Genomic DNA, 26864 nt, shown 5'->3' on the forward strand with positions numbered 1-26864 from the left:
TCAGTTAATGATTTAAAGGAAATCTGTCAGGTCCGTAACAGGTACAAAGCTGCAGACACATGCAGATAGGTGATAGGGAGATAAAACAAGTGAAGCTTTTGTCTTTGCTGATGGCCATTTGCAAAGTCATAAAATTGTGTTTTTCCTGTGAAGCTGAAGTGCCACAGTTATCTGATTGTATTATTTCCCTTGGAATCAGAAGTGCCACACCTGTCTGCAGCTCCACCTGGTAGGGACCTGACAGATTCACTTTAAGGATTTCATTGTTCATTAATTCAATAGGTTGTGTTCTTTCCTCCCAAGTGCATGTCACTTCTAAGTGGAGATAGCCCCATAGTATGCCTTCTGGAAGTCACGCATATAGAGATGAGCGAGTAGTGAAATATTCGACTTTCGAGAATTCGAATCGAATAGGTACCGAGATTCGACTATTCAAACGAGTATTCGATCCCATTATAGTCTATGGGAAAAAAATTTGCGGCACTTGGAAATCCAAGTTCGACCACTTGGAGGTCAGCAAGTCCCTAATAAAACCTCCCTAAACGATGCAAACACCTCCGGAATGACACTGGGACATTAGGGGGAGCATGCCTGGGTGCACCCAACATCCCAAAATCGCAGTATAATGCCACTCTCTGCAGTTGCGAAGGAAAAATATTTGTGAACGCTTTATGAACATTTATGGCAATGTTCACACATTTCGTTCGTATTTCTTGCGCAGTGTTACATACATGATTCCAATGTACGTCCGCAGAGCGTCATGTTATTCGAACATTACTGGAACAGTATGTATGTAGTGGGCTACTAGAACAATATGTATAATGTGCCCTTAGTGGTGTTAAACAGGGACACTATAAGTTCACTTGTACACACAGGGTTCTGGAATGAATACACCTGCTGATGCTGATGCTGCTGTTATATCATCTATTTCTTAGCACTGAGAAATGCTTTTGATTCAGCGATGACTTTTTCGCTTAATCTTAGCCCTGAAAACGACTTTTGGGTTCTGTAGTAAGCCTGCCTAACCAAAACGCTACTAAATCCTATCTCTCCCTGCTCCAAGATCTTTCCCTGTCTAGGTTGAAAGCTCATCTGCGGTCGAGAGGCGGGAGCCAAGTATTTAAGATTCGAGGTCATGTGGTTCAGCCATCCAATGAGGGTAGAAGCCGTTTTCACGCTGCGTGCGTACTACCAGGGTTCCTCACAGCCTCCCTACATTGTCATTGTATTAAAAAAGTGCCAACTACGATGGAAGGGCTTTCGAATGTTTCCCGCGTATTCGCCTCACTACTTGATTGAATTTGGATCTTTTGAATACCCCAATATTCGATCGAATACCTACTTGATCGAATCGTATTCGCTCATCTCTAGAGTTAAATAAAGATTATGCTTATAAAATGAAAGAAGTTATCATAAACTCCTCCTTTTAGTGGCTGGAGTGACCTGCTTGGATTTAACTGTCAGCCCCACACTTAAAGGATGATTTTTCCAGGAGATGCCGCAGCCATCAAGAAATATTGCCCTGCAAGAAATGCAGTATTACAATGAGGCCATTGAGATAAATGGCTGTCCATGTAATACAAGAACAGTTTAAATCTGCTAGAATGGGAGCCACTTATACAGAATAGCTGCCTTTTCTGTCTAAGGCTACATTCACACAGAGCAAAAGGGGCGGATTACACGAGGAAATATTTCCGCCTGAAATCAACTGATGCTGAGTTCCAAGCAGAATATAAGCAGAATGTAAGCAGAATCCCTGTGTATTCCGCTAGGAAAGTGTTCAGCTCGTAATCAGCTCTTGACAAATTCAGCGCGGAATACTCGAGGAATCCGTGTTGAATCCGCATGCATTCAGCGCTGAAATTCAGCGAGTATTTGTCGAGTAAACTAGACTATACCAGAATATATACTAGAATCCTCCTCCACCCTTTTTTCCCCATTTCCGCGCTGATTCAGCGCGTAATTTCCGCTTGTATTCCGCGCTGAAACAGAAAATCAGAGCCCCATTGGTTTGTATAGGCTTCCGCTAGCGGGAGAATGAACATGTTCATTCTTCAGGCGGAAAGCGGATTAGTTCAGTGCGGAAATTCCACTGTTTGAACTGCAGAGCAGAATTTCCATTCAACACAATGGAAAATAGCTCTGCACCTATTTTAACGGCTGAAATTTCAGCGCAGAAATTCAGCTGCTTTTGCTCTGTGTGAACGAGCCCTAACAGAGGGAGCCCCAAGTGAGGGACCTCCCTCTATGATGATGTCCAATAGGACATGCAGACTAAGGTTGTCTTTATTAGACAACCCTTGAAATGCATGAAATCTGGCACAGGAACCGAAATGTGAAGAGCTAGGGGGAAAATTTAGCTTATCCAGGATCATATATAGAACAATACTTCTCAAACCTGGTAGAAATGACTTGATGGATCATAACGCTACAGTGTGCAGAATGACACAGCACTGTAAAATGACATTTTCCCATACACGAACATATTGACATGTATACAACCCAGTTACATTGCCCCAACATCATATGAATAGATTTTGTAAATAGCCAAGCCGGTGTTACACAATAAAATACTATCATATCATATGGGTTCGGTTATTTAAATACATTTTTTTTTTACAAATCACCTCTCAGGAAGAATATGTTGAAAAAAACTGCCAGACTCTATAGTATTACAAAAAAGTGAAGCACATAAAGGAGAACCTCAAAGATGAAGGCCGGGTTTGAAGCACAGTTTCATTAATACTGGATGGCAGGAAAGCCGCCAAGTCCCAGATAATGAGGAGGGAGTTGCATTTTTTTAAAAGCTATCTAGTGACAAGGAAAACAAAAATGACATTCAGCTGACGAATAAGCCAGGTTTGACCTAGCCTTACGACCCCTGACAATCAATCTTACCTGCTACTTCATAAAGAATTATAGCTATGCCACTCACATTTGACTCCAGAATTTTACAATTCCCATTTTGTGCTTCTTTATCCTATTTAATACATGGCCTAAGAAGATAAATGTCTGTGAGCAGCAGATTGCACAGAACACAGTTTCACTTGAAAGTAAAAGAACAAGGGTGGAATATGTACACTCAATATTCTATTGTCCATAATATTTTAGTCTGTCTGATGAGGAGATAGGGAAGAGATAGCTGGCGTAAGTTCTTTTGTTCACTATATTCTATTGCATGCCACTTACCGAGAAGAATCATCTGCGACATACACAATAAATTGAAACATTCCAGCCCCTCACTCCATATCGACCTCATACGTGAAGAATTTGAAAATATCATTATAAAAGGACAAAATATTTCAACAATAGTAAATGCGGTGGTGGTGGAAAGTCCTGATTCTTTAATAGCAAATTTCAGAGGACGCTAGCATTGTTGGCTGCATAGACAAATGCATTATATTGAAAACCAATAAATAGCAAATAAATATATTCAAATATGAGATAAAATAACTCATAGGATAGACTTTATGATATATTTGGCTTTGTTGGCATTTCTTTGATATTCAGAAAATTACTATATACTGTTGCTAGTCACATTGCAAACCAGTCCTCAGAAAACCAGAGCTGTACTCCAGCCATATGTGGAGGAGGTAAACACTGATGCGATTCCCCAGTATCTTATGCCTTCTCACCTGCCCAATAAGATTTTTATTCTGCTTCAGCATGACAGTGATCCACCGCATGATGGACTACAGTGGTACCTATGGATTCCACTTACCATTTTTGTGTCCATCATTTCACCAGACAAAATAGCGCTGCATATAGTGCTGTTCTGTCCAGGCTTTTAAAAAAGCCTTCAAGAAAAATGGAACTTATTCATCTGAACACATAGTCTAACATATTTTAAAGGGGTTATCTAGAGCTACAAAAACATGGCCACTTTCCTCCAGAAACAGCACCACTCTTGTATTCAGTTTGGGTGGGGTTTTCTAAGTCTGATCCATTGAAGAGAATGAGCTTAAAGGGGTTATCCAGTGCTACAAAAACATGGCTACTTTCTTTCAAAGACAACATGACTCTTGTCTCCAGTTCAGGTGTGGTTTGCAATTAAGCTCCATACACTTCAATGGAACTGAGCAGCAAAACCCCACCCAAGCTGGAGACAAGAGTGGTGCTGTCTCTGGAAGAACGTGGCCATGTTTTTGTAGCGCTGGATAACCCCTTTAATTGCAAACCACATCTGAACTGGAGACAAGAGTGATGCTGTCCCTGTGGGAAAGTGGCCATGTTTTTGTAGCGCTGGATAACCCCTTTAATAAACAGAAAAAGGTGCCTTTGTGACTAGGGATGAGAGAACCAAACCGTAATGAACCAGATTCGTTACGAACTTTGAGAAAGGTTGTTACGAATCTGGTAAAAATAACAACAGCGATGCAAAATTGTACTTTTTTCACAGAATAGACCAGGATACACAGGATTATTACTCCTGTAATCCCTTGTATCCTTGTTTTCTGTGAATATCAAGATGTGTGACGTCACACATACAATGTCAAAAAAATGCTGCAACAACAAGTGTCAGAATTCACCACACATACTCCCTACGTCATACACAAAAAACTGTTCTAAAGATTTTTTTTAAATGAGGTTCTTAACAAATGTTCTTAGTTGCTGGGGTAAGAATCTCTTTTAAAAGAAATCTTTAGTACAGGTTTTTGTCGTGTGCACAACAGGGAGAGTATGTGCGAAGTCCTGATACTTGCAGGTTACTACAGCATTTTCTCTGTTTTTGTCTATATGTTAGCCATGCCAGTGTGTAAACTGCACAGTATGAACAAGTGTTAGAGGAGTACTGGCTATCTTTTTGCTTTTTGTGCCAGTGCAAAGTGTCATGGCTCAATGTGACCATTAGGGATGAGCGAACCGAACCGTAACGAACCAGATTCATTACGATTTTGGTTAAAATAACAATAACAAATAAAATCAAAGAATAGACCAGGATACAAGGGATTATTACTCCTATAATCCCTTGTATCCTGGTTTTCTGTGAATATCTGTGAATATCTGTGAATGTGTGCCGTCACCCCCGTTAGGATAAGACCTTAAATTAGTCTCCTCAGATATACCTGGGTGCTGCCTTCTCAAAAATGTAATGTGACAGCTGTCTGTGAGTATTAACCAAGACACATGAAAGCAACGTCAGTGTTCAAGCTTATCACATTTATTAAGGAAAAATCAGTTCATATCTTTACAATCAGGTTAAAAAAATAAGAGAACCCTGTTTAGCCGCAACAACAAAAAGTAAAAAAAAAAAAAAGTCCCATCACTGTCCGAGAAACAAAAAAAAGTTAAAAAAAAGTCCCATCACTGTCCGAGAAACAAAAAAAGTCCCATCACTGTCCGAGAAAAAAAAGTCCTATTGGCTGTCCCATCAATGCACAGTTGTGTAGAAAAATGTTGGCGACTCATTGGCATTCTTGGTGTCCAAGACCGTGCACCCCAGTGCTGATGTCTGGTCCTTTAATTATGGGCAAGGGCAGTACATGTCTGTTACATTCCCCCAGAAGACCACCAGAAAGTTAGCCCATTCTTGCCACTGTCAACTCCCCGGTGTTTTAGGGGGCCAGTTCTGCACAAGTTCTGCCTCCACCAGCTTGCAACCATCCACCGCTTTGACTGCAGTCCAACCTGCCCCGGTGTCTTACCAACGATGTTAGGCCCGTCACTCTCAGGCTGTCCTCCATTTTGTGAGTCTGGGTGAACTGAGTCACAGTGGGCATGAGCTCCTCCGGACCATCAGGGAGGAGAAGGAGATATATGAATGGCTGCCCAAGGTCAACTAACAGTGGGAAGTGTTGTAGCCCACAAAGGGAGGGACCTTTTCTCTGCAGTGCAGCAGGGAGGGCTGCGTCATACACTTTGTATGGCACATGTAATAAACCTCATAGTGAACAGGTTTCTACGAACATGGCGTGCCAATTGTTGATCCCTTTTGAGGACACAATTCTGTGAGCAGGCATCAATAACATCATCCCACTCGTCTGTGTTTTTGAAAGTGTGGTGAACAACATCATCAACAAGCATTCCCAGGCCACCACTCCAAGGCTGAACATCCTCCTCCATGAATAGTCTGTTCTCAATCATACTGGCCTGGGAGCAATCAGGTACTGCCTCCTCCTCCTCAAATAGTCTGTTTTCAATCATACTGGCCTGGGTGCAATCAAGTGGTGCCACCTCCTCTAATAGTCTCTTTTCAACCATACTGGGCTGGGAGAAATCAAGTGCTACTGCCTCCTCCTCCTCCGTCAATTGTCTGTTCTCAGTCACACTGGGTCCAATACAGTACTATTACTGCTGCTGGTTCCACTGTCAAATGTCTGTTTTCCACCCTACTGGGTCCAAGGAACTTTGTGTCTATGTCCCGTGTAATCACTTACACCTTGGCTAATTTTTTTCCCACTATTTTTGCACTTTGATTTTTTCCCCTTTTTTCATTGTAATAGCAACTGCAACTAAACAAAACTATACCCTATCAGACTCCCACTATTGTAGCTGCAATTATTCAGCCGTTATAGCAAGGTTCGTTTTAGGTTCGGTTCGTACGAATCCGAACTTCGTGAAAGTTCGCCGGATCGAACCGAACCAAACTTTTTAAAAATTTGCTCATCCCTATTTGTGACATCCAACTTGTCTGGAGATCACAGAGAGCTGGGGAGAGAAGAGCTCAGCCACATACTTCTTCCAGCACTTTGTAATCATCACTGGGCGATTTTAACACTCAGACTCTGACTCAAACTGAACACTTTAACCTTTGTTAATGGCATTACTATGTCAATCAGCTTTAATGGTTCAGGTCTGCATAACCAAATAATGTCTCCAGCCAAAAAGTAAGTTGTTTTAGCCACTGCATTAACCACCAACTTAAAGGGGTTGTCCAGCGAAAATTATTTTCATTTAAATCAACTGGTGTCAGAAACTTAGATAGGTTTGTAATTTACTTCTTTTTAAAAATCTCAAATTTTCCCATACTTATAAGCTGCTGTATGTCCTACAGGAAAGGTTGTTTATTTACATTCAGAAACAGTGCTCTCTGCTTACATCTCTGGCCGAGTCAGGAACTGTCCTGTGCAGGAGAGGTTTTCTATGGGGATTTGCTACTGCCCTAGACAGTTCCTGACTCGGTCAGAGATGTCAGCAGAGATCACTGTTTCTGAATGTAAATAAAACAACACTTCCTGCAGGACATACAACGGTTTATAAGTATGGGAAGACTTGAGATTTTTAAATAGAAGTAAATTACAAATCTATATAACTTTCTGACACCAGTTGATTTGAAAGAAAAAAAAAAATTGTTGGACAACCCCTTCAAGCTGTATTCACACATTCCATAAGCTTGTCTGTAATTGCGTATCAATTTTAGGGTTGATTCCAATTCGCCTGTTGACACTGTCCATATTTTAACAGATCCACAAAAATTGCTGACGAGCTCTAGTATGGACCATAACTGTGGCACAGATTGTCCCAAAGAAGTATAAGCGTCTGTCATTTTGGCAGATCCATAATTTTTACAGATTAAACATCTGTATAGTCCGCAAATATGTAATAAGAATGAGTCATCATTTTTAACCATTCCCACTTTTTTACGATCAACTTCAACTTTTTTTGCGATTGCAGACACCATAAACGGTCCTGAAAAACTACAAAACATTTGAATGTAGCCTTAGTGACTGTCTGTGCAAGATTCAGAATCAGACTAGGTGTGATCAGGATAAAACAAAAAGGCTGCAGGAAACCACTTGTGGAGCTTCTGAGTGATTTATAATAGTTTCATTATTTACAGTAGATGATACAATATCACATAAATAGTACACAGTCTATGTCCTTGTACAGGACCCATCTCATGTGAATTAATGCATTTGTGACTTTTCATCATAGCTACTGTAAAATATACTACTAAGTAAATCTACAGGAAAATAAAACTAATGCCACTTACTGTATATTTATTCAAGGGATTTTCTGATTTTTTAAACTGCAGAAGTGTAATATGGGTAAGAAAGAACAAATAGTAATTCACTTTTCCAGCCCCCTCCACTCCAATGCTGACGGATTAGCGCCCCTATGCTGGTTTTAGGGGAAGACATGATCTGGCAGCCAATCCTTGGCTGCAGTGATGGTGTCTGATTGAAGAGCCATGTTCAGTGATGACCGGCTGTTGAAGTTTCACATATAGCTCAGCTTGATATCACTAAGGCCAAGTATATAAAGACTGGTGGAGGGCCAAGTGACTGTTGGTGCATGAGCGGATGGGGATTTGAAACCTGGGTATGTGCATAATTCTTATTTTTAGCCATATGCAGCTACAGTATATCCAGGAGGGTTTATCAAAAGGTCAGAAAACACCTCTGATAGAAGTCATAAATGTGTTGTTATCACTCAGTTAATTATATTGTGTATATTAAGCTTAATGTAATAGTGTGAACCTCTGTGAGGAGGTCAGACTGATAGTATGCTGCGCTATACTAAACGAATCAAGTGTTATTACCAGTGGCTGCAATCAACAGATACAAGACTAGGCTAACATTGATAACCTTCCTCTACAGCGATATACTGTGCAGCTTGGAATGAGGGATACTGGTATTATTGCTCTTTGAGGGATCCAGTTTTCGTTTTCTTTTCTTTTTATTGTCTTGGAAGGTTGGCTTTATACCCTAAAGCTGGCTTTATTGTGCTACAGTTCAGAAGCTCCTGAGCTGACCACAGGGAATTTTCCTAACCTTTATAGAGAAAATATTTTTAGTGACTGTGTTTCAGGCCTGGCAACAGCCACCGTGTTGCTGCGAGAAAATAAATTAGATAGAAACATATTGCTAGAAAGATGTTTTCTCAAATTTAGAATTTGAAAGTGGCTTGCACTTCTCCTTTTATTGAAGTCTCTGGCAGGAAGATTTTTTTGTTTGTTTTAGTTAGGTTTTCAGTAGGTAAAATACTAAAAGCTATTAAAATTGTTGTGCTAGTGTGGGTAATTGTTATGTCCTGTGTCTGATAAAGCTTTAAAAAGCTACAAGACAATAGCAGAAAAGAAATCCGTACAGTCACAGAAAAGACACCAGCTCAGTGGCGGATTATATTATGTCCGTTTTAGGCAGCTGGGCTCATTAAGGGGCCATTGCCACACAAATGGACATAGTGTATACTTGCTGGACTGCTGGGCTTCTCTGTGGCTGTGTCATGATTTGCAGAAAAAATGCTGCATTTTACCAAGCCTCTTCAAAAATTGTGATTCAGCAAAGTGTAAGCAGGCTCCGCAGGACCTTTGACAGGTAACTATGACATCACCAAAGGTCCTACAAAGTCTGCAGAGCACGATGGAGGATGAGAAGAGCTGTAGAGGTATGTGAAAAAGGGAAGGGAGACCAGTCTGTGTGTGGGGAGCTATGTGAGGGGGCAGGGGCTAGGTTACTAGCTTGTGCGGGTGCGGAGCTATCTATATAAGGGAGACAGGGTGATATACTTGTTTTTTAAAGAATGAACACAGATATTTAAATATAATACAGCAGTACCTCAGTTCCCAAACACCTTGGTGTTTGAACTCTTTGGTATTCAAACAAAATTTCCCTCTGAGGTTTTGCTCAGTACTCGAACATTGTTCAGTATCCAAACAAAATCAGGGGAGATTTCTGTCAGCTGAACTATTGTTCAGCTGGCAGTTATTGAGGTGTTCAGGAATAACAAGGTTACAGGAGTGGGGATTTCCTTCATTATAATGGGAATCCCTGCTTTGCTACAGGGTGTTTCCCACAGCTAAGAGAAACAGGAGTGGGCAGCAAGTTTAAACAGCCACCCGCTCCATCCTCTCTCTCTGCTATGGGGAACACAGAGCAGGGATTCCGGTCATAATGACAGGAATCTCCTGTGCTGCCAGTCCCCGCACTGCTCACCTAGTAGCCACTAGCTCCCTCTTCCCGTGGCAGATCCAACTCCTCCACCCGTCCTGGAGCAGGTCTCCTGTTCCAGTGCAAGCAGCCTTCCACACCACAGCCGCCGGTTCCCGTTTATTCCTGATGCCTCTGCCAACTCCCAGCAGCAGGAATCCTCCCCACCGGCCTGCCCCAGCTCCTGGCACCTCTCACCAGGCTCCTGAAGCCGCCGTTGGCCTGTTTGCATTTCACGCAGGAACAGTTAAGGAGCCTAGAGAGGGGTGCCAGGAGCAGGGGCAGGCATAGGCGTCGGGAAGAAGCTGGCGGCTGTGGTGCGGAGGGCCACCGGCGCTGGAGCCTGGGCACAGGCGGCCTACAGAAGGGTGTCAGGGGCTGGACAGGTGGAGGAGTCGGATCTGCCAGGGGAAGAGTAAGTGAGGCAGGGGCTGCTAGGCGAGCGATGCAGGGGACCAGCAGGAAATCCCTGTGCTGTGTTCCCCGCAGCAGAAAGAAAAAGGCAGAAGAGGGTGGCTGTTTAAACTTGACGCACGCTCCTGCTTCTCTCAGCTGCAGAGCAAGGATGCCCTGCTATTTAAGGATAGTCTCTACACTTTGTGGGCTGAGTGCTCTGGCCCATTGAGTGTAAAAAACAATTAAAGAAAATTACATTGTTCCCTATCAGCTGCTGATTGACAGTTGACTGCCTATACACAGCATGGAGAGATTACTGCCAATCAGCAGCTGGTGGGCAGGGTTTTCTGCTTCTCATGAATATTGAGGACTACTGGGTTCATGCACACAATGAAGAGAACTACTTATTGTCCATGTTATTCAGGAGGATATCTCTGAATCAGCTGCACAGAACAAAGTAAGTGATACATGATTCTGTTCAGCTTCTTGGTCTCTAGTTTATGGTACCCTTAGGACAGGATAAACCTACTAACAGAGTCTCTTTAAGGCTATGTTCACACTACGTGAAGAGACCGGCCGTTCTGTGACCCGGCCGGGTCACAGTACGGCCGGTCTCTGCGCGGATAATTACGGCCGGTACTGCTGTACCTGCTGGAGGATCTCTTGGCCGCAGGGTTCTGATACGGGCGCATCAGCGCGCATCCGCATTACAATCTCCCACAGCACACTATGAAGCAAGCGGCCGGAGCCGGTCACTTCATTGTGTGAACTGACAGGTCTTTCTGCGGCCGCAATTCACTGTTATTTGTGGCCCCGTACAGGATTCCGGCTGAAGCGTATACGATGTGTATACGCTCAGAGCGGAATCCCATAGAAGAAGGGCTATGTTACACACCGCACAAAGTATGGCCATTGTTGCTGGCCATACATGATCAATGACACCAGGCGAAGGATTAATGATCTTTCACAAGGAAAGTTCTTTAATAGAAATGTAGTGGCTGGCTGCATTACATACAGTCAAGGACTAGGGACTATCAGGTTAAATTTTTAAACAGTTAACAAGCAATGTAATTACAGTTAGACCAATATACCAATCCATTCTTGTAACACTCATAGAGGTCCAGAAAGCAGGGTTCATGGGCCAGTTAAAGTTATTTTGCATTTAAAGGGGTAGTTGACAAAAAAAATTCTTTCATATCCACTGGTTCCAAAAAGTGGCAGAGATTTGCAATTTGCGTCTATTAAAAAAAAAAAACATAAGTTTTCCTGTATTTATCAGCTGCTGTATGTCCCGCAGGAAGTTGTGTTTTCTTTCCAGTCTGGAGAGCCGGAGAGGCTTTCTATAGGGATTTATATATGGATGTATCAGCAGAGTGCACTGTCAGACTGAAAAGACTGTCTTAAACCTATGAATGAATATAGAGAGACTGGCTTAGAGTTATAGAAGCTATAAAGCTGTGTATAATTTGTGGACTCTAGGGCTGGAGTCTAGAAGGGATGTGGTCACACATTCTGAAGTAAGAACAATGTAGGTTACAGTATCTAACAGCTAGATACTGTTATTGGCACAGGTTGAGGCCTCGATTTGCTCAGGTCTTGACCCATTGCTGCTTTGATGCACTAAAATATTGTGTGTAATCTATCTGCTGTGTGCAAGGAAGAAGTGCCAGTAACATGTTATCACACCTGCTGGACTGTACAATGACTCTGGCTGCATCTCTGTGTGAATCTCCCCATCTCCGGCACATGACAACTGAGAAAGATATAGATTTTCAGCAATTGTCGTCAATAACTCTTTGAGTTTTCTAAGGACACCAGCACACTATACTATTGTATGAGTGATTTCATAGATACATATGAAGAACAGCTCCTATCTACATTTGCTTTTTATACTATTGAATCTCACATCTTGCATTTTGAACACAGGTATACAACTGGAAGGCAATTTAGTTTGCTTTTTAGCACAAGCTGGTTATCAATGATGCAGATAATATGTTGCACATACTGTATATTTATTGCATTAACTGTCTTAATTTAATCTTTGGCTAGGTTCACACAATAAAAAAATGACGGCATCTTTCATAACAACGTCCGTCACTGTGTAAATAACGTCAGTTATTTAACGGGTGTTATTTGCGCAATGACAAAAGTTATTATGAAAGATGGCCGTCATGTTTACATAGTGTGAAGCTAGGTTTTCTGTTTACTTAGAACACGCATATTATTACCTATATATAACGGCATTCCCCTGCCCATATGTATATTACAATCTATAAACTTTTTTCACAATTTACATTAACATTAATGGCTATAGACAAATTTGTAACCTTTTTTTAGTGAACAGCATGTAATGTTATAGATGCAAGCTTTAGAGGCAAAATGATGCAGAATTTCTTTTCAATCTTTAAGTTTTAAATAAAAACATACTTAGACAATACTTACACATAACAAATAGAACAATTACCAAATATATCCATTACTGCTTCACAAAGTGGACATCTAATCACAAAGTTGTTTTTCTTTTCTAATGAAAAAAACTACAAATATGATTTTTCAAATTTAAATTGAATTATGCCATTAATATTCCTTGCTGTTTAGATTTGCAAAATCCATTAGTGACTTTCCATAATGTTACTGATTGATTTTAACTATTGAGTGGCAGCTCCAGTCCAAGATTGCATAAAACTCAATGTACTGTATTGCTGTGGGCTACAGCTGCAGTTAAAGAATAGCCCTGGCCTTAGTACTGCATTTATCATACCTACAAATAAATTTTTTTCTCATTGTAAACTGATACCTGTTATTCTCGCTAGTAATTTTGTAGCTGAAGGCTATGTTCACACAACGTAAGTTCCCTATTAATCACGGTCGTTGTTGCTGATTTGCAACAACGGTCGTGATTAATAGGAAACTTATATTGTGCTGTCATCTGTAGAATCACGGCCGGAGTGTATACATATAGTATACACTCCAGTCAGGATCGCAAGTGGCGTTTTTATTCATTGAGTAGTGGCTGCACAAGCCTGACAGTGCACACAATGGAGAGTGCCGCTCCGGCCGCACTCTCCATTGTGTTGAATAGTGAATTGAGATGTAAACACACACGGATGCGCCCGCATCCCTATTCAGCATGAGTAAAGATCATCCGGCTACTACTGCAGTACCGTCCAGGATGATCTTCACTAACACCGGCCGTTCTGTGAACCGGTCAGGTCACAGAATGGCCAATGTTTTTACTTAGTGTGAACCCGGCCTAAATTTTTATCTTGAATACATATATCCATGCTGCCAGTTTCCAGTTTTTGGAGAGAAAAAAAAGACAAAGCTCTTTTCTACCCCCTTCCTATCCATTATATGAGTAGGGCACTATATATATATATATATATGTGTGTGTGTGTGTGTGTGTGTGTGTGTGTGTGTGTTTAAATGGGTATTCTCACCACACAGATTCAGCATGGTCCTGCTCTCACTTCCTGGTTTAGTGTGTGTGTGTGTGTGTGTGTGTGTGTGCATGTTAGGGGGGGGGGGGCAAACTGAAACAATCCACAAGCCCTGGAAAGATGTATGGGGAAACATGGGGAAAAAAGGGATACTTACTTCTCTTCATGTTCCAAACCACCTGAGTGTTTTCAGTTTGGACACCACTCACAGAGTGGAAAATGGTGGGCAGTGACCTAGGCAGTAAGCTGTCAACTATAGGGAAGAGAAGAGGGCCAAAATGCTAAAGTAAGAAACGCTAATGCATTATCTGGAAAACTTGATATTGTAAAGCATTACCAAAATAAGTAATACACCAAAAAGAAATCAGAATTTGTGGCCTTTGTTAGGCTCCAGTTGGTAATCCATCACAAAAATTTACATTGGAGGGTCCTAATGGGCAGACAGAGAAAGCCCTCTCTCGTGTCAATGTTTGGTAAATGCTGCAGTCACTATCGACTCTGACATCTAAGAGGTTAAACGTCTGGGATCAGAGGTTCTCAGTTCCCAGCCATTATAGCCAAGCTCCTGCTGCTGATCGCACAGGAACAGTTTCTGTGACCCTACGTTCATTATGATTTTTCTAAAAGTCATGAAGTCTGTATGGAAGACAATCCTAGAGCTACCTCATAGTAAAAATATTTAACATTTTTCATTATAGTACTTATCCTTAATCTGGGCTATTGTTCACATTAGCTAATAATGTCTTTGATGAGACATATTTCTTATCTATTATCAAATTTTGCTAGAATCTAACCACAGTTTTTTGTCTTGTTGTACATAAGTGGTAAAATGACATATAATTTAAAGGGAGGTTTTACAACAGGGTTGAATGCAGGCAACTGGAACCAGGAAAATACAGTTCTTACATGGCAGGGGTGTGCTTAATTTATCTTAACAGCAAAGGGCTTAAAAAGTAGATACCTTACCAATGTTCACAATAAAATGGCACTGAAAAGTATAATTGAACTACTGTGACCCTGAGAACAGCACAATAATAACTTTCAACACGTGTCATTTCTTTCTTTCTTTTTTCTGTTTTTTAAGCTGTGAACTGGATGATATTTCCCTGGCCAAATTTAGTGTTATAAAGCAATATTGAATTGAGAACACTTTCAGGCCTTAGGAGTTACTATGTCATTTTAAAGGTGAAAACTGTTAAAGCTCACCAAGTATAGCGGCAAAAGTACATTAGAGTAGCTATTTCTGGATTTTGTGGACCCATCTATTGTCTTTACTATGTAATAATACCACTCTTCATGTAAAATGTTTGCTTCTTGCGAAACATATAATGGAGAATAAATCTATATTAAGAAAACAAGAACATTCTCCTGACTGGAAAACAGGTCCATAATGGAAATGTGTAAAGCAATCACGCAATCATAGGTGATTTGTGCATTTCAGTCGACCATTTTGACTCTTTCAGTGTACATTTACTGTATATATTTATTTCATAACTTTGTACAAGCGGGGAGAGAGGGTGAAGCAGCAACCATTCATACAAAAACCTTTTCTTATAGAGAGGTGCTTCTTCTGGTTTTCTGTTCCAGACCAGAAGAAGCGCCTTGATGTGCATACTGGTCGTTATCAGGATGCGCCTGCTTCACTCTCCCTTCCCGCTTGTATGAAGCCATGAAATAAATGGATACAGCATATATGGCTGACTGCTTCTCTAATTCATCGTCACTTCATTTATGAATATTGTTGTTACAGAGTTAGAGCACCCCCAAGCTGTCAATCTGCTAACCGCTTACTGCCCGCATTGAGTCCATTATTTGTCCCAGGTGTTTCACAATGATCAGTGGTGCTATTCTCCGCTCTTTATTTGGACTGACTGTTCATATTTATATATTTGTTGTCTAGCCATAGTATTTGCAAAAGTTGTACTCAATCTGATCTAAGGAGGGTTGTGCAAAGATGATGCAAGCAAGCATGATCGGCAAGATCTGTGCTCATTCTCAGTGTCTTCAAGGCATGATTGATCTTGTGGCCAGACCGCATGAACAATCACTGTATCATTTGTGCGGTCATTGAAATATATTGCTATCGGCCATACGTCTTCTTTTTACACAGTGCAATGTGCAGCCAATAGCAATATATTTCAGAGGAGCACAAAAGATGTATTCAGCTGATGAGCATTTTTCCGCTGCTCAGCTGATCGCTAAAACATTTACACGGACCAAAAGAGCATTTATAGCAATGCTCCTTGCTGATAAGTGGCCTGACTAAAAGGGGACTTACTTACATGTAAGGCAATCACACTGAAGATGAATGTCCATTGGTTACCATTTTTTTTATTTAAATAGGTTGATCATTCTTCACTAGGAGTACAGATATCCTAACCCCCTCCGCCCCCCTTATAGCGACTGATTTAAAATATAGCATGCTGTCACCTGCAGCTGCGTATAGTGGAGCACATTAGCATACTGCATATAGTCTATACATTGATTAACAGAGTAGCACACTATGGTCCCTCTACTGGTAACTGCAGGCAGCCAAAGATAGTAACTGGCAGCTGGTATATAGTAAATTTATAGCATAATGTGACCCAGTATAAAAATAATGTGATTTCTTCCACCCTCTTTTCTCTGCAAAAGGGTCAGACATCTGAAGGCCCTATTAGATGGGCCAATATTAAGTAAAAAAACAAGCGCCAACATGTCAGGTAAGTGCTTGCTTGCTACCTGTTCCCCACTCGCTGTCTGCGCTATTACATGTACATAAATTGAGCAGGGAGGAGTTGGGGGGGCAGCAGGAAGGAAAGGGCTTCTATTGCACCAAACAATTATCAGTCAAGACAGCCGGTAATCAGCTTGATCAGTACAGTTGATTTGGTGTAATAGGGCCCTTAGGCTCTGCACTTCTTAAGCACCAGCCCCACCCTTTCCCTGCCTATAGTTCCCAAAACAGAAATACTGTAAGGCATTTGGTGGCATATTCATTAGAATTCCCACTTTAAATATTTAACCCATTGTTTTGATTACAGCTACCTCATCCCTGAACTCACAACTTCAGCAACTTCAGCATCTACAGCAGCTTCATCAACATCATCATCACCATCATCATCAAGGATCACAGCAACAACAGCAACAACAGCAGCAGCAGCAACAACAACAACCGCAACCTACATCCCAGCATCAGCAGTCACCCCAGCAATCATCCCAGCCTCATCCTTTACAGCAATCCCAGCAGCAACAAAATCAGCAACAGCAGCAAAACCAAACACAAAACAAAAGCCAGAACCAACTTGCTACAAGCCAGCAGCCCTGCAACTCTCCCCAAAAGCCTAATCAATCACCAGGACATGGCCTTCCCTCTCCAATGACCCCACCAAACCCACTGCAGGTAAGTAAGTCAATGGTTTCAACATCAAGTTCATGTTGAGGTTATATGAGTCCTGGGAGTATTATGATACAATTGGCTACCATTGTGCACTGTGATAACTTACCCTCTGTAAGTTATAGCCAAATAGTAAACATAACTCATCACAAGAAATTACAAAATGGCTAAACACTAGAAAATACTAAAATACCTAGTTATTGCCAACATTTGTCTAAAAAGAATTGTCCAAAACAATGACATGATGTCACATTTCTTCACTTCATATCCACAAACTCTATGGAACCTAACAATTTAAATATGCCTCCAACAGTACAATGTGGGTCCTGAAGAGGACATATTGGCTTAGATCTTCTGTTTATTTTATGTAGAATTTTAATACTCAAAATAAATAGAATCCAGATTGCTGTATTTTTATTCCTCTCAGCCTATGTATACAGGGTAGCCTAGGCTTCTTTAGATTCATTCTGCGCGTTCCATCTGTCATGTGTCAGTGGCAACAATAACTCCTTTACCCATAAAAAAAAATCTATAATGTTGTCACAGTAATATTCCTATTACTAGTGGCAATATATACCAGTATCTCTTGTTTAACCCCTTAAGAATCAACAACACATTATTTTTATAGCACAGGTACTATACAGTGTGTGTATATATATTTATTTATTTATTTTTTACATAATTTCAACTCTACCCAAACCCCCTAAATTTAGATTTTTTTTCTCTCCTCACCCTCTAAGACCCATAATGTTTTTTATGAATTCATTTACAGAGTCGTGTGAAGCTTAGGCTAGGTTCACACTGTGTATTTGCTGCGCAGAGCTGCCAGCCTGAGAGATACGAGCGCAGATCACTTTTGCTTCATGTATAGCAAAATAAATCTGATTCGCTTATCCTAGGTGTGTATAATGTGTCAGAGCTGGGTGTGTATTGTGCATGCTGCAAAGCTGTGTGTGTGGATAAAATGTACGGTCATGGAGGGTATTAACCCCTTAGCATCAGTAATCTGTATATACAGTATACGTTCCTATTGCACATACCCCGTGCAGTAGGAATGTACATATACGTTGCTCTACTGATAGAGCTTTGTGATGAGAGCGAGATTGCTGCAGAGAGAGCGATCCCGCTCTCATCTGTGTCCAGTGCCAGAGGTAATGAGAGTAAGCTGCAATCCCGCAGCTGACTCTCATTAACCCCTTAAACGGCGCGATCTACAGCGATTGCAGCGTTTAAGGTGCTCAGTGACAGATCAAGCATCTGTCACTAAGTGATCGGGACACCCGCAGCCGTGCTGCTCTCAGGCAGGCTCTATACATGGCTATGGCATAACATAGACCAGTATATGCAATCTAATGATTGCATATTTTACAGTATATAAAAGTGTAAAAAAAAAAGTGTAATTAAAAAGTTTTGAAAAGTATTAAAAATCCCCTTTTAAACCCCCTCCCAATAAAAGTTTAAAATACCCCCTTGCCCATTATAAAAATATAAATATATAAACATATTACAAATCGTAGCTTGCGGAATTGTCCGATCTATTAAAATATAACATTATTGTTCCGGCACAGTGAACGGCGTAAGCGGAAAACAAAAAAAAATGCACCAGGATTGCTGATTTTATTAAATTATATATCACAAAAAAAATTAATAAAGAGCAATCAAAATGTTTCTGGTACACCAATATGATATTAATAAAAACTAGAGATCATGGCTCAAAAAATTACACCCCAACCAGCCCTATAGGGGGCAAAATAAAAGTGCTAGGCTCTTAGAAGGCGGGGAGGAACATTGCATTAACTTGACCCGGATTTTTGTGCATCAAAGGGGTCTGTCTTGAAGGGGTTAAAGTGTCCCTGTCATTTCAATAAGCTTAAACCCCTCCGCTGCCTTAGACCACCATCATAATTTAATTAGCATGAAATATTGCTGTCCTATTTTCAGTTGCCTAAACCAGGGGTGCCTCTTATAGTCAGGTGCGTATTATAAAGCAAAAAAGATGGTACATTTGTATATACTTTGTTTTGTTTTAACAATAATAATAATAATAATAATAATAATAATAATATCATCTATGCATCACCATGTTCCAAACCCAATAACTTTTTTAAGTATCTTCCCAAGGAGCTGTGCAAAGGCTTTTTTTTTGCACTTTTATCTGTAATATTATCAGTACCACTTTTGCATACAGTACATTTTTTTCATAACTTTTTGATCCATTTTTTTCTGGGATGTGGGATGGGATTTTGATATCTATGTTTTCATTTATGTCATTCATCATGCAGGGTCAGTAAAATGTCTATAGTTTGGACAATTTCTCACATGACTATATAGATATATATAGATATATAGTCATGTAATATATAGATATATATATTTAGTGTATAATATATATTCATACATCTTGTATGTGTGTATATATATATATATATATGTATTTATATTTTAATTTTGTTTAGTCTGTGAGTGTATGACATGCCAAAAGCTAGTAAAACTGGCAGAATTTTTAGGGTAGCTTCACACACCGGATCCGCAGTGGATTTTACACTGCGAGTTTGCAGCGAAATCTGCTGCCGATCCTGTAGTGTAAGGGCCCTTGCACACTGAGCAATTCTCGAGGAATTGTAGCTGAAAGTTTTCAGGCAGAATTCAAGCAGAATTTAAGCCCCCCATTGACTTCTATAGGATTCCTCTAGCAGATCTACAGCAGAAAATTCTGCTCGGAAATTCTGCAGTGTGAACAACAGAGCAGAAAACCCATTGAACACAATGGGACTTTGCTCTGTACATTTTTTACGGGAGGAATTTCAAGCTGAATTTCGAGCTGAATTTCAAGCTGAATTCCTCGCCTTTTCCTCAGTGTGCACATACCCTAAAGCTGAATGGGTCCCATACACGCTGGCTGTATGTGACCCAGCCCCTTTAACCGCCCACAGCCCTGGCCCCGAGCATACATTACCTGCTCGGTGCCGTGGCTGTGTGAGAGGCTCCCGGCTCCCGACGCTCCTCGTCAGCCAATCAGTGCACGGCACCACTGATTGGCTGATGGGGAGCGGCGGAAGTCGGGAGCTTCAGACAGGCACGGTGCCGAGCAGGTAATGTATGCTCGGGGCCGTTGCGGCCAGCGGCAGGGCGGTTAAAGGGGTCGGGTTTCATACAGGCAGTGGATCAGCTGCGTGTATGGGAGCCATTCAGCTTCACACTACAGGATCCGCAGCAGATTTCACTGCAAACTCGCAGCGTGAAATCCGCTGGGGATCCGGTACGTGTGAAGCTACCTTTAAATGGCCAGCTTTGAATGGATTTCTGATGCTGGTTATTAACAGTGGGTGTCAGCTGCAAATAACAGCTGGTAAAAGTGGGAAAAGGCTGAGCCTCTTATCTTTCACCATACCTCGGCACTCTCCTCTAGACTTGACTTTACTCGAAGCACTAGGAAGAGCCTAATGGAAATAGGAAGACTTTTATAGTTCCACTAGGGTACATGACTATGTGATCACTTGCATTACGCCTGTCAGTGTAAAGCACCGTTAGCTATGGGGGATATTTATTAAGACTAGAGTACTAGTATGGCTGGGGGGATCTGCATCTCCGGTGTATATTTCTGCATGGTTTATACCTTTTTCCAGGCATAAACTATAATAACTTAGGAGGAGGCCATGCCTTGCCTTGCCAATCGACCCCATCCCGCACATCAGGCAAGCAGGGTTTACGGCTGGCATACTCCACACAAAAGATAAGAATCTGCACCTTTTCTGTGGCATACACCAGGGGTACATATTTTATAAATATTCTCCATTATGATTATGTCACGGGTATCTGTTGGCAACCTGTCAAAAAAGTTTGTTTTCCCATCAGGCACACAGTCTTTAATGGACTAAATGTATGCAGCATGAGGGACTAAAAAGTACAGTAGACCATGCTTTTTAGCCCTTTACGGGAACAGTATACATTTGGGAAAACAGGATGTCATTTTTATGTTAATTGATATAATGTACGCACTTAAGCCTGTAGCAACCCAGCACCTAACAATATAGTAATGGAAGATGGTCAGACCCCATTAATCATCCATCACAATATCCTTTATTCACATCATGCGTCTTGTATCTACTATAGATTCATTGGTGAACCAAGTGTGATCTAGCTCAACGCATAATGGAAATCATATAACACATTTTTAAATTCAGAACATAAGTCAGCTTGTAATAATGTATAGTATTAAACCCAGTTTAATACTTGACAGCTTAAATTTCATTTAAGATTCTTTGATTCCATCTTATTTTCTGCCAGTTTCATTCTTCTACATTATTCAGAATCCATCTGAAGGATATTAGTTTAGTGCAATGCAAAGATTGTCAAGAGTAGACAGTAATTCAAAATGATGATGTTGTTTGTTTCAAAAACTCTGCAGGATAACAACAATTATTTCTATAGAGATACAGACATTGTTGTTTCTTCAGAGAGGAAATTAAATGAAAGTGACTCGCCTAGGTGAGATGACTAAAAGTTTCACAAAATGAACAAATATTAACACAAAAAAATCATCTAACAGTACATTGAGATTCATAAACTGTTCTTGTCACTTTACTATTGAAGAGAAATTTCATAACACTTTATATCAAATTTGCTCAAATGGGTTTTGTTTTTAACAGAACATTTTTAAGTTAACCTAGGTTGATGTATTTCTGTACATTGTCAATTGAGTGGGAACAGTACCAGAAGACAAAATGTCAGCAGCACTAAAACAGTACTCAATGTATGCATATCTCACTGAATGGGACCCAAAATCTTCCATCATCTAAACAGTTGAGTAGAGACAGCACTTCCATGAAAAACGTGAGTATTTATTAACACCCACCAAATGCAACCTTTCAGCTTTCACATAAGCCTTTTCAAGCATCCAATGCTTTAAAAAGGCTTATGTAAAAGTCGAAATGTTGCATTTGGGTGCTCATAAATAGTCCCTTTTTTACATTGAAGTGCTGTCTCTACTCAACTGAGTGGGAACAGTGATGTTTTTGGGATTTTCTTTAAGGTGGGCCTGTAGTGCAAGAAAAGAACAGAAATGTCTAGCTGTAATTCTAAATTAATTCATAAGCCAGCACAGTATGTTGTTGCTTTTTCTCTCCTCGTTGGCACTTTTTGAGGATCTGTGGCATTTTTATCCAAACACAGCATGCTGAAGGTTTGGTGTTTTTTTCCCCCTGCAAACTGCATTTTTCTCCCTTTGACTTCAACTGAGGTCTTCTTCTCCACTAAAAAACACCATAGCCTATGCATATTGTGTTTTTAGTGGCACTTTTCTAGAACTTAAACTCCACAGTCTGGTCTCCAGGGGAATAACCCAACCCCCAGTGAGCAAGACTGTGGTTTGTAAGGGGTTGGAAAGTGGTCCAGGGGGTGGCCGTCTGGTCCACAGGGGATTAAATTAACCCTCTTTGGGCCTGAGTTACTGGGGGTGGTGTGTTTAACTTACTCCCCGGACTTATACCCCAATCTTTTTCAATCAGCAGCTGAGCAGGGACATTGCTTCAGCTGCTGATTGGCTGAGCTGACACTTTTTGCTGATATTTTTGTAGAGCCAGAGCCCAGCACACTTTTAGCTCAGTATTCCAGGCTCTGGTGAAAAATGAGGATATTGGTGGTGAGTATAAAGACTCCCACTCCCCCCACACACACACACACTGCACCAATCCCAGCAAGGAATGGGTGGATGGGTGCACTTAACCCACTTCCTTGCAGAGACAGGTACAGTGTGAGATTATTCTGGCCCCCAGGGGGTTAAGTGTTGATGCCATGTATCCTTACTTAATCCTTTGTTGACAGACTGTAAGTAGCATCTTGCAAAATGCTACATACTGTAGGGGTGCAAAACACCTGTCAAAATAGGGGGAGCCCTAAGCATTTTTTCTAATAAATAAATAATTTGAAGCTCCAGGATACTGATACTGATACTGATACACAGCACTTTCCAGTGCCCCTGGTGTGGTGGGTACTGGGGTAATAAAGGGGGGGGGGGTAAGTGTTGGACTCCGACTTAGTAATGAATGTTATCTATCAGACACCTTCCAATGCTAAGCCTGTAAAAAAATAAACACACAGCACAATTAAGAAAAGTGTTTTATTTAAAATAAACACACCTCTCGTTAACCATTCAATTAAAAAAAACAAAAAAAACAATGCTGGTCATTGACATAGTCAACCAAATCCAACGCAATCCTCTGGAAACACACAAAAAAGGCAGGAGCAGAACACCCATCATTTTGACAGGTGTTTTGCACCTTACAGTATGCAGCATCTTACAAGATGCTGATTACAGTCTGGCAAACAATGGATTAAGTGAAGATACATGGCATCAACACTTAATCTCCTAGATTGATTTTACACTGTACCCATCCCAGTAAGGAAGGGGGCTAAGTGCCCCCTCTTCCTTGCTGGGATGGGTGCAGTGATGGGGAGGCGCGGGAGTCTTTATGCTCACCACCAATGTCTTCATTCTTCACCAGAGCCTGGCACTTCAAGCTAGAAGTGTGTCTGGCGCAGACTCTTCAAAAGCATCATCAGCAAATTAGCAGCTGCAGCCAGGGCTGTGATTCATAATCCACAGCCGTGCTGATTGGTTTCCTTTAACCACCCCCTCCTCCTTTTCCATTATACAAAAAAAAAATGTAAAAAAAACAACATATTTATTTTTACATGTTTTATTTGTACAATGGGAAGGGGGATGATTTTAAAGGGCTGATTTGTGCTGTTATAATCTATTAAAATATAACAAAGTGTTCCCGCACGGTGAACAGCATAAATAAAAAAAAGCAAAAAAGGATTGCTGATTTCTTGTTACATTATATAACTATGTTCACAAAGCATCTTTTTGGCAGTTTTGTCACCAAAAATGCAGCAGCAGGACACAGGGGAAGAGAAGAGGGGTATGCATAGGCTTTTCTATACAACCGCAGCTAAATAGCAAAACTTTTCTCAGGCCTGACAACTCCTTTCCTCTACTGCCCTGTCAACTTATACCAACCAATACTGTTTATGTTTGCCTGCTAGGAGGCTGGACTAATATGGATTAATACTTTTTTTTTTTTATTTCAAAAATAGGAAAAAGGGGGGATTTAAACATTTATTACGGGATGGATTTATTTACATTTGAAAAAAACATCATCCATCATCCTAGCTATTGGTTCAGCCTGCAATCTCACCAGAGGAAGACAATGTGGACTGCTGCATCACCAATAATGTGTGGCCAGCCCAGGTTACAATAGTGACCTAAGTGGCATCTAAATGGTTAAATAGGTGTCACGAGTGATTGCTACATGATGGCTATTAGAGTTGGCCCCCACTGCTTTCTGGACGGCCATCATTTTAGTGGAAAAAGATGTCAGTCTTTTGATAATGAAAGCCTCATAATTTGTTGTGTATCAAAAAGGGGCCATCCAGAAAGATGCCCATCATTTTCTAGTTGTGGAAACATAGCCTAATTATTGACCCAAAATTAAGGCAAGTTTCCTCTGTGGATTTGAGATAATATATGCCCACATCCACATATAATTTGTGCCTCTCTCCTGTACAGATAGCTAATTAAAAAAAATGTGTATGTGAAAATATATTGACTAAGCATAAAGTTCATCCTAGAATGCCCACAGACCAGTCTCATTATAGGCACCAGCAGGTAAAGACAGCCCACTCACAGGTTTCTTCGATTTCAGAAGAAATCAATAGTAAAAAGGTGGCATTTGATATTTTGAGAACTAATGTCTGCAAGAATAACCATGATCACTTTTGGCTATTTGTTCCTAGTGCACACTGACAGGGTCCTGATCATATACATATAATGAGAGGCTTACTCTTTTGCCTGGCTGTTTGGAGAGAATGACTAAACAGTCCAGGAGAACGTGAAATTTGCTTAGGTATTAATGGGTTGATTGCTGAGTTAAAGCCCTGCATATTTTTCCACGGAATTTGATTGATTAGTGCCTCCAGTCTTCACACTTGAAGCTTGGATTTGACTTGAAAATTCTGCCAAGTCTTTTACTCTGAAATTTATCTTAATTAGATCTGAAAGACCTGTCACAGCAGAACAGTCGCACCGATTAAAATGAAAAACAGGAGAAATTACTGATCAAATTAATCATAATGTCGGGTTACAGCTGTAGGTCTGATGTAATTTGCCACTCCAGTGAGTTACATCAGCGCAGACGAAGGAGAGGGAGCTGGATTCTGGTTGATCCGTAACACAAGCCAGCTTTGGGCAGCTCATCAGCAAGCTTATTCCATCCTTTATTTTGGCTTCTTTCCAGTGGCCGGGAACTGCTGGTACTCCACATTCAGTGCTAAGCAGGTGCCACATCTAACCTGCAGCTGAAGTCCAACAATGAACTTCTCTAATAAAGATTTTATATATATATATATATATATATATATATATATATATATATATATATATACAATTACACAATTATACATAGATATGTCACCCAGCAATTATAACTATTTATGGTACTCACAGGTGAATATATCTGGTATGTTAAATATATTTAAATATTTAACAACTCATAGTGATTAAATCCTTAAAAATAATTAACAATTCCTTAATATATATGGCCTCCGGCTGTGCCGTTTTGATGTGTTCTTTTCTACATTTTTCCAAATAGCATTAAACTTAGCACTATTTCCCCACCATTTGTGCAACTCTTGTAAAATGACACTTTTTTTTTTTCAAAATTTAAAATCATTCTGTAAACGGAATCATTAACTATTAAAACCATGACAAAGTGGAAATGTGGAAAAAACTTCAAAACTGCAATGTGTGAACAAAGTCTTAAAGAAGAACTCTGACGGACTGTGGACACCAACGCTGGAGCCAGGGAGGTAAGTGGACTTTTTTTTTCTTTTCATCCAGCCCATCCCAGGGCATTTTGAAAAAGTCTTCCTGCTTAGATTTCTCATTTGAGGGTATGTGCACACTGAGTAATTGTGATGTAAACTCCGTCACGGAATTCTCAGCTCGCGCCCGATTGCGGACTGCGGCGGGCACGCTTGTCTCTGCCCGTGTCATAGACTCCATTCTATGCACAGGTGGATTCCTTCCTCCGTCCAAAGAATGAACTTGATCATTCTTTGGACGGAGGAAGGAATCTGCCTGTGCATAGAATGGAGTCTATGACACGGGCGGAAAATTGCGCGCCTGCCGCAGTCCGCGAGCGGCGGACTATGCAACAGAGTGTCCTTCACTTTTAGCAGTGTGCACATACCCTAAGTGAGAGTAATCTAACAATAATCTTGGCAAATTACTAATGGCAACAACTACTAGTAGCTGTCATGTTTCAAGCAGATGTTTTGGGGATTCTGATTTTACTTACAGATGGAAGAAAAGTAGATAATAGAGGGAATCAGACTTTTTTGTCATCTGTAACTATGGGGACATATAGGTCTACATGTTTTTTTGGAGACACAAGGGTATATGATTTCTATTTAAAGACATTTGCTAAGTTAAATAACTTTTATTGCTTTTGACAGAAATTTGGATGCAAAGTGTTAATACCCTTCATCAATCAAGCTGAGCAACTGGATGACAATAGTAACCTAGATGCATAATGTTGACAGATTTGTGTGAGAATTAAAATTTTTCCAAAGCAGGACACTATTTGCTTTATAGCAATTGTAACTAAACATGTTTTCCAAGCTCACAATATAGATAGTCTATTCTGTGCATAGGCTATGAATATAAGACCGTTTGGAGGACCATTCTCATCGCATCATAGCCGATTAGATGTTCAAGAA

At 40.6% G+C, this 26864-nt stretch overlaps 1 protein-coding gene across 4 annotated transcripts in view; it reads left to right on the plus strand.

Annotated features, from left to right (window-relative positions):
• Nucleotides 1-26864, plus strand: part of POU6F2 (POU class 6 homeobox 2) — a 226332-nt gene that overhangs the window by 122557 nt on the left and 76911 nt on the right. For all 4 annotated transcript variants that reach the window (XM_069958441.1, XM_069958440.1, XM_069958438.1 and 1 more), the window contains one exon: nt 16732-17090. In XM_069958441.1, the coding sequence (XP_069814542.1) occupies nt 16732-17090 (359 nt within the window). The remainder of the gene's footprint in view (nt 1-16731; nt 17091-26864) is intronic.

This window comes from Dendropsophus ebraccatus, chromosome 2 (assembly GCF_027789765.1).
Source record: "Dendropsophus ebraccatus isolate aDenEbr1 chromosome 2, aDenEbr1.pat, whole genome shotgun sequence".
In the NCBI taxonomy this organism is placed as follows: domain Eukaryota; kingdom Metazoa; phylum Chordata; class Amphibia; order Anura; family Hylidae; genus Dendropsophus; species Dendropsophus ebraccatus.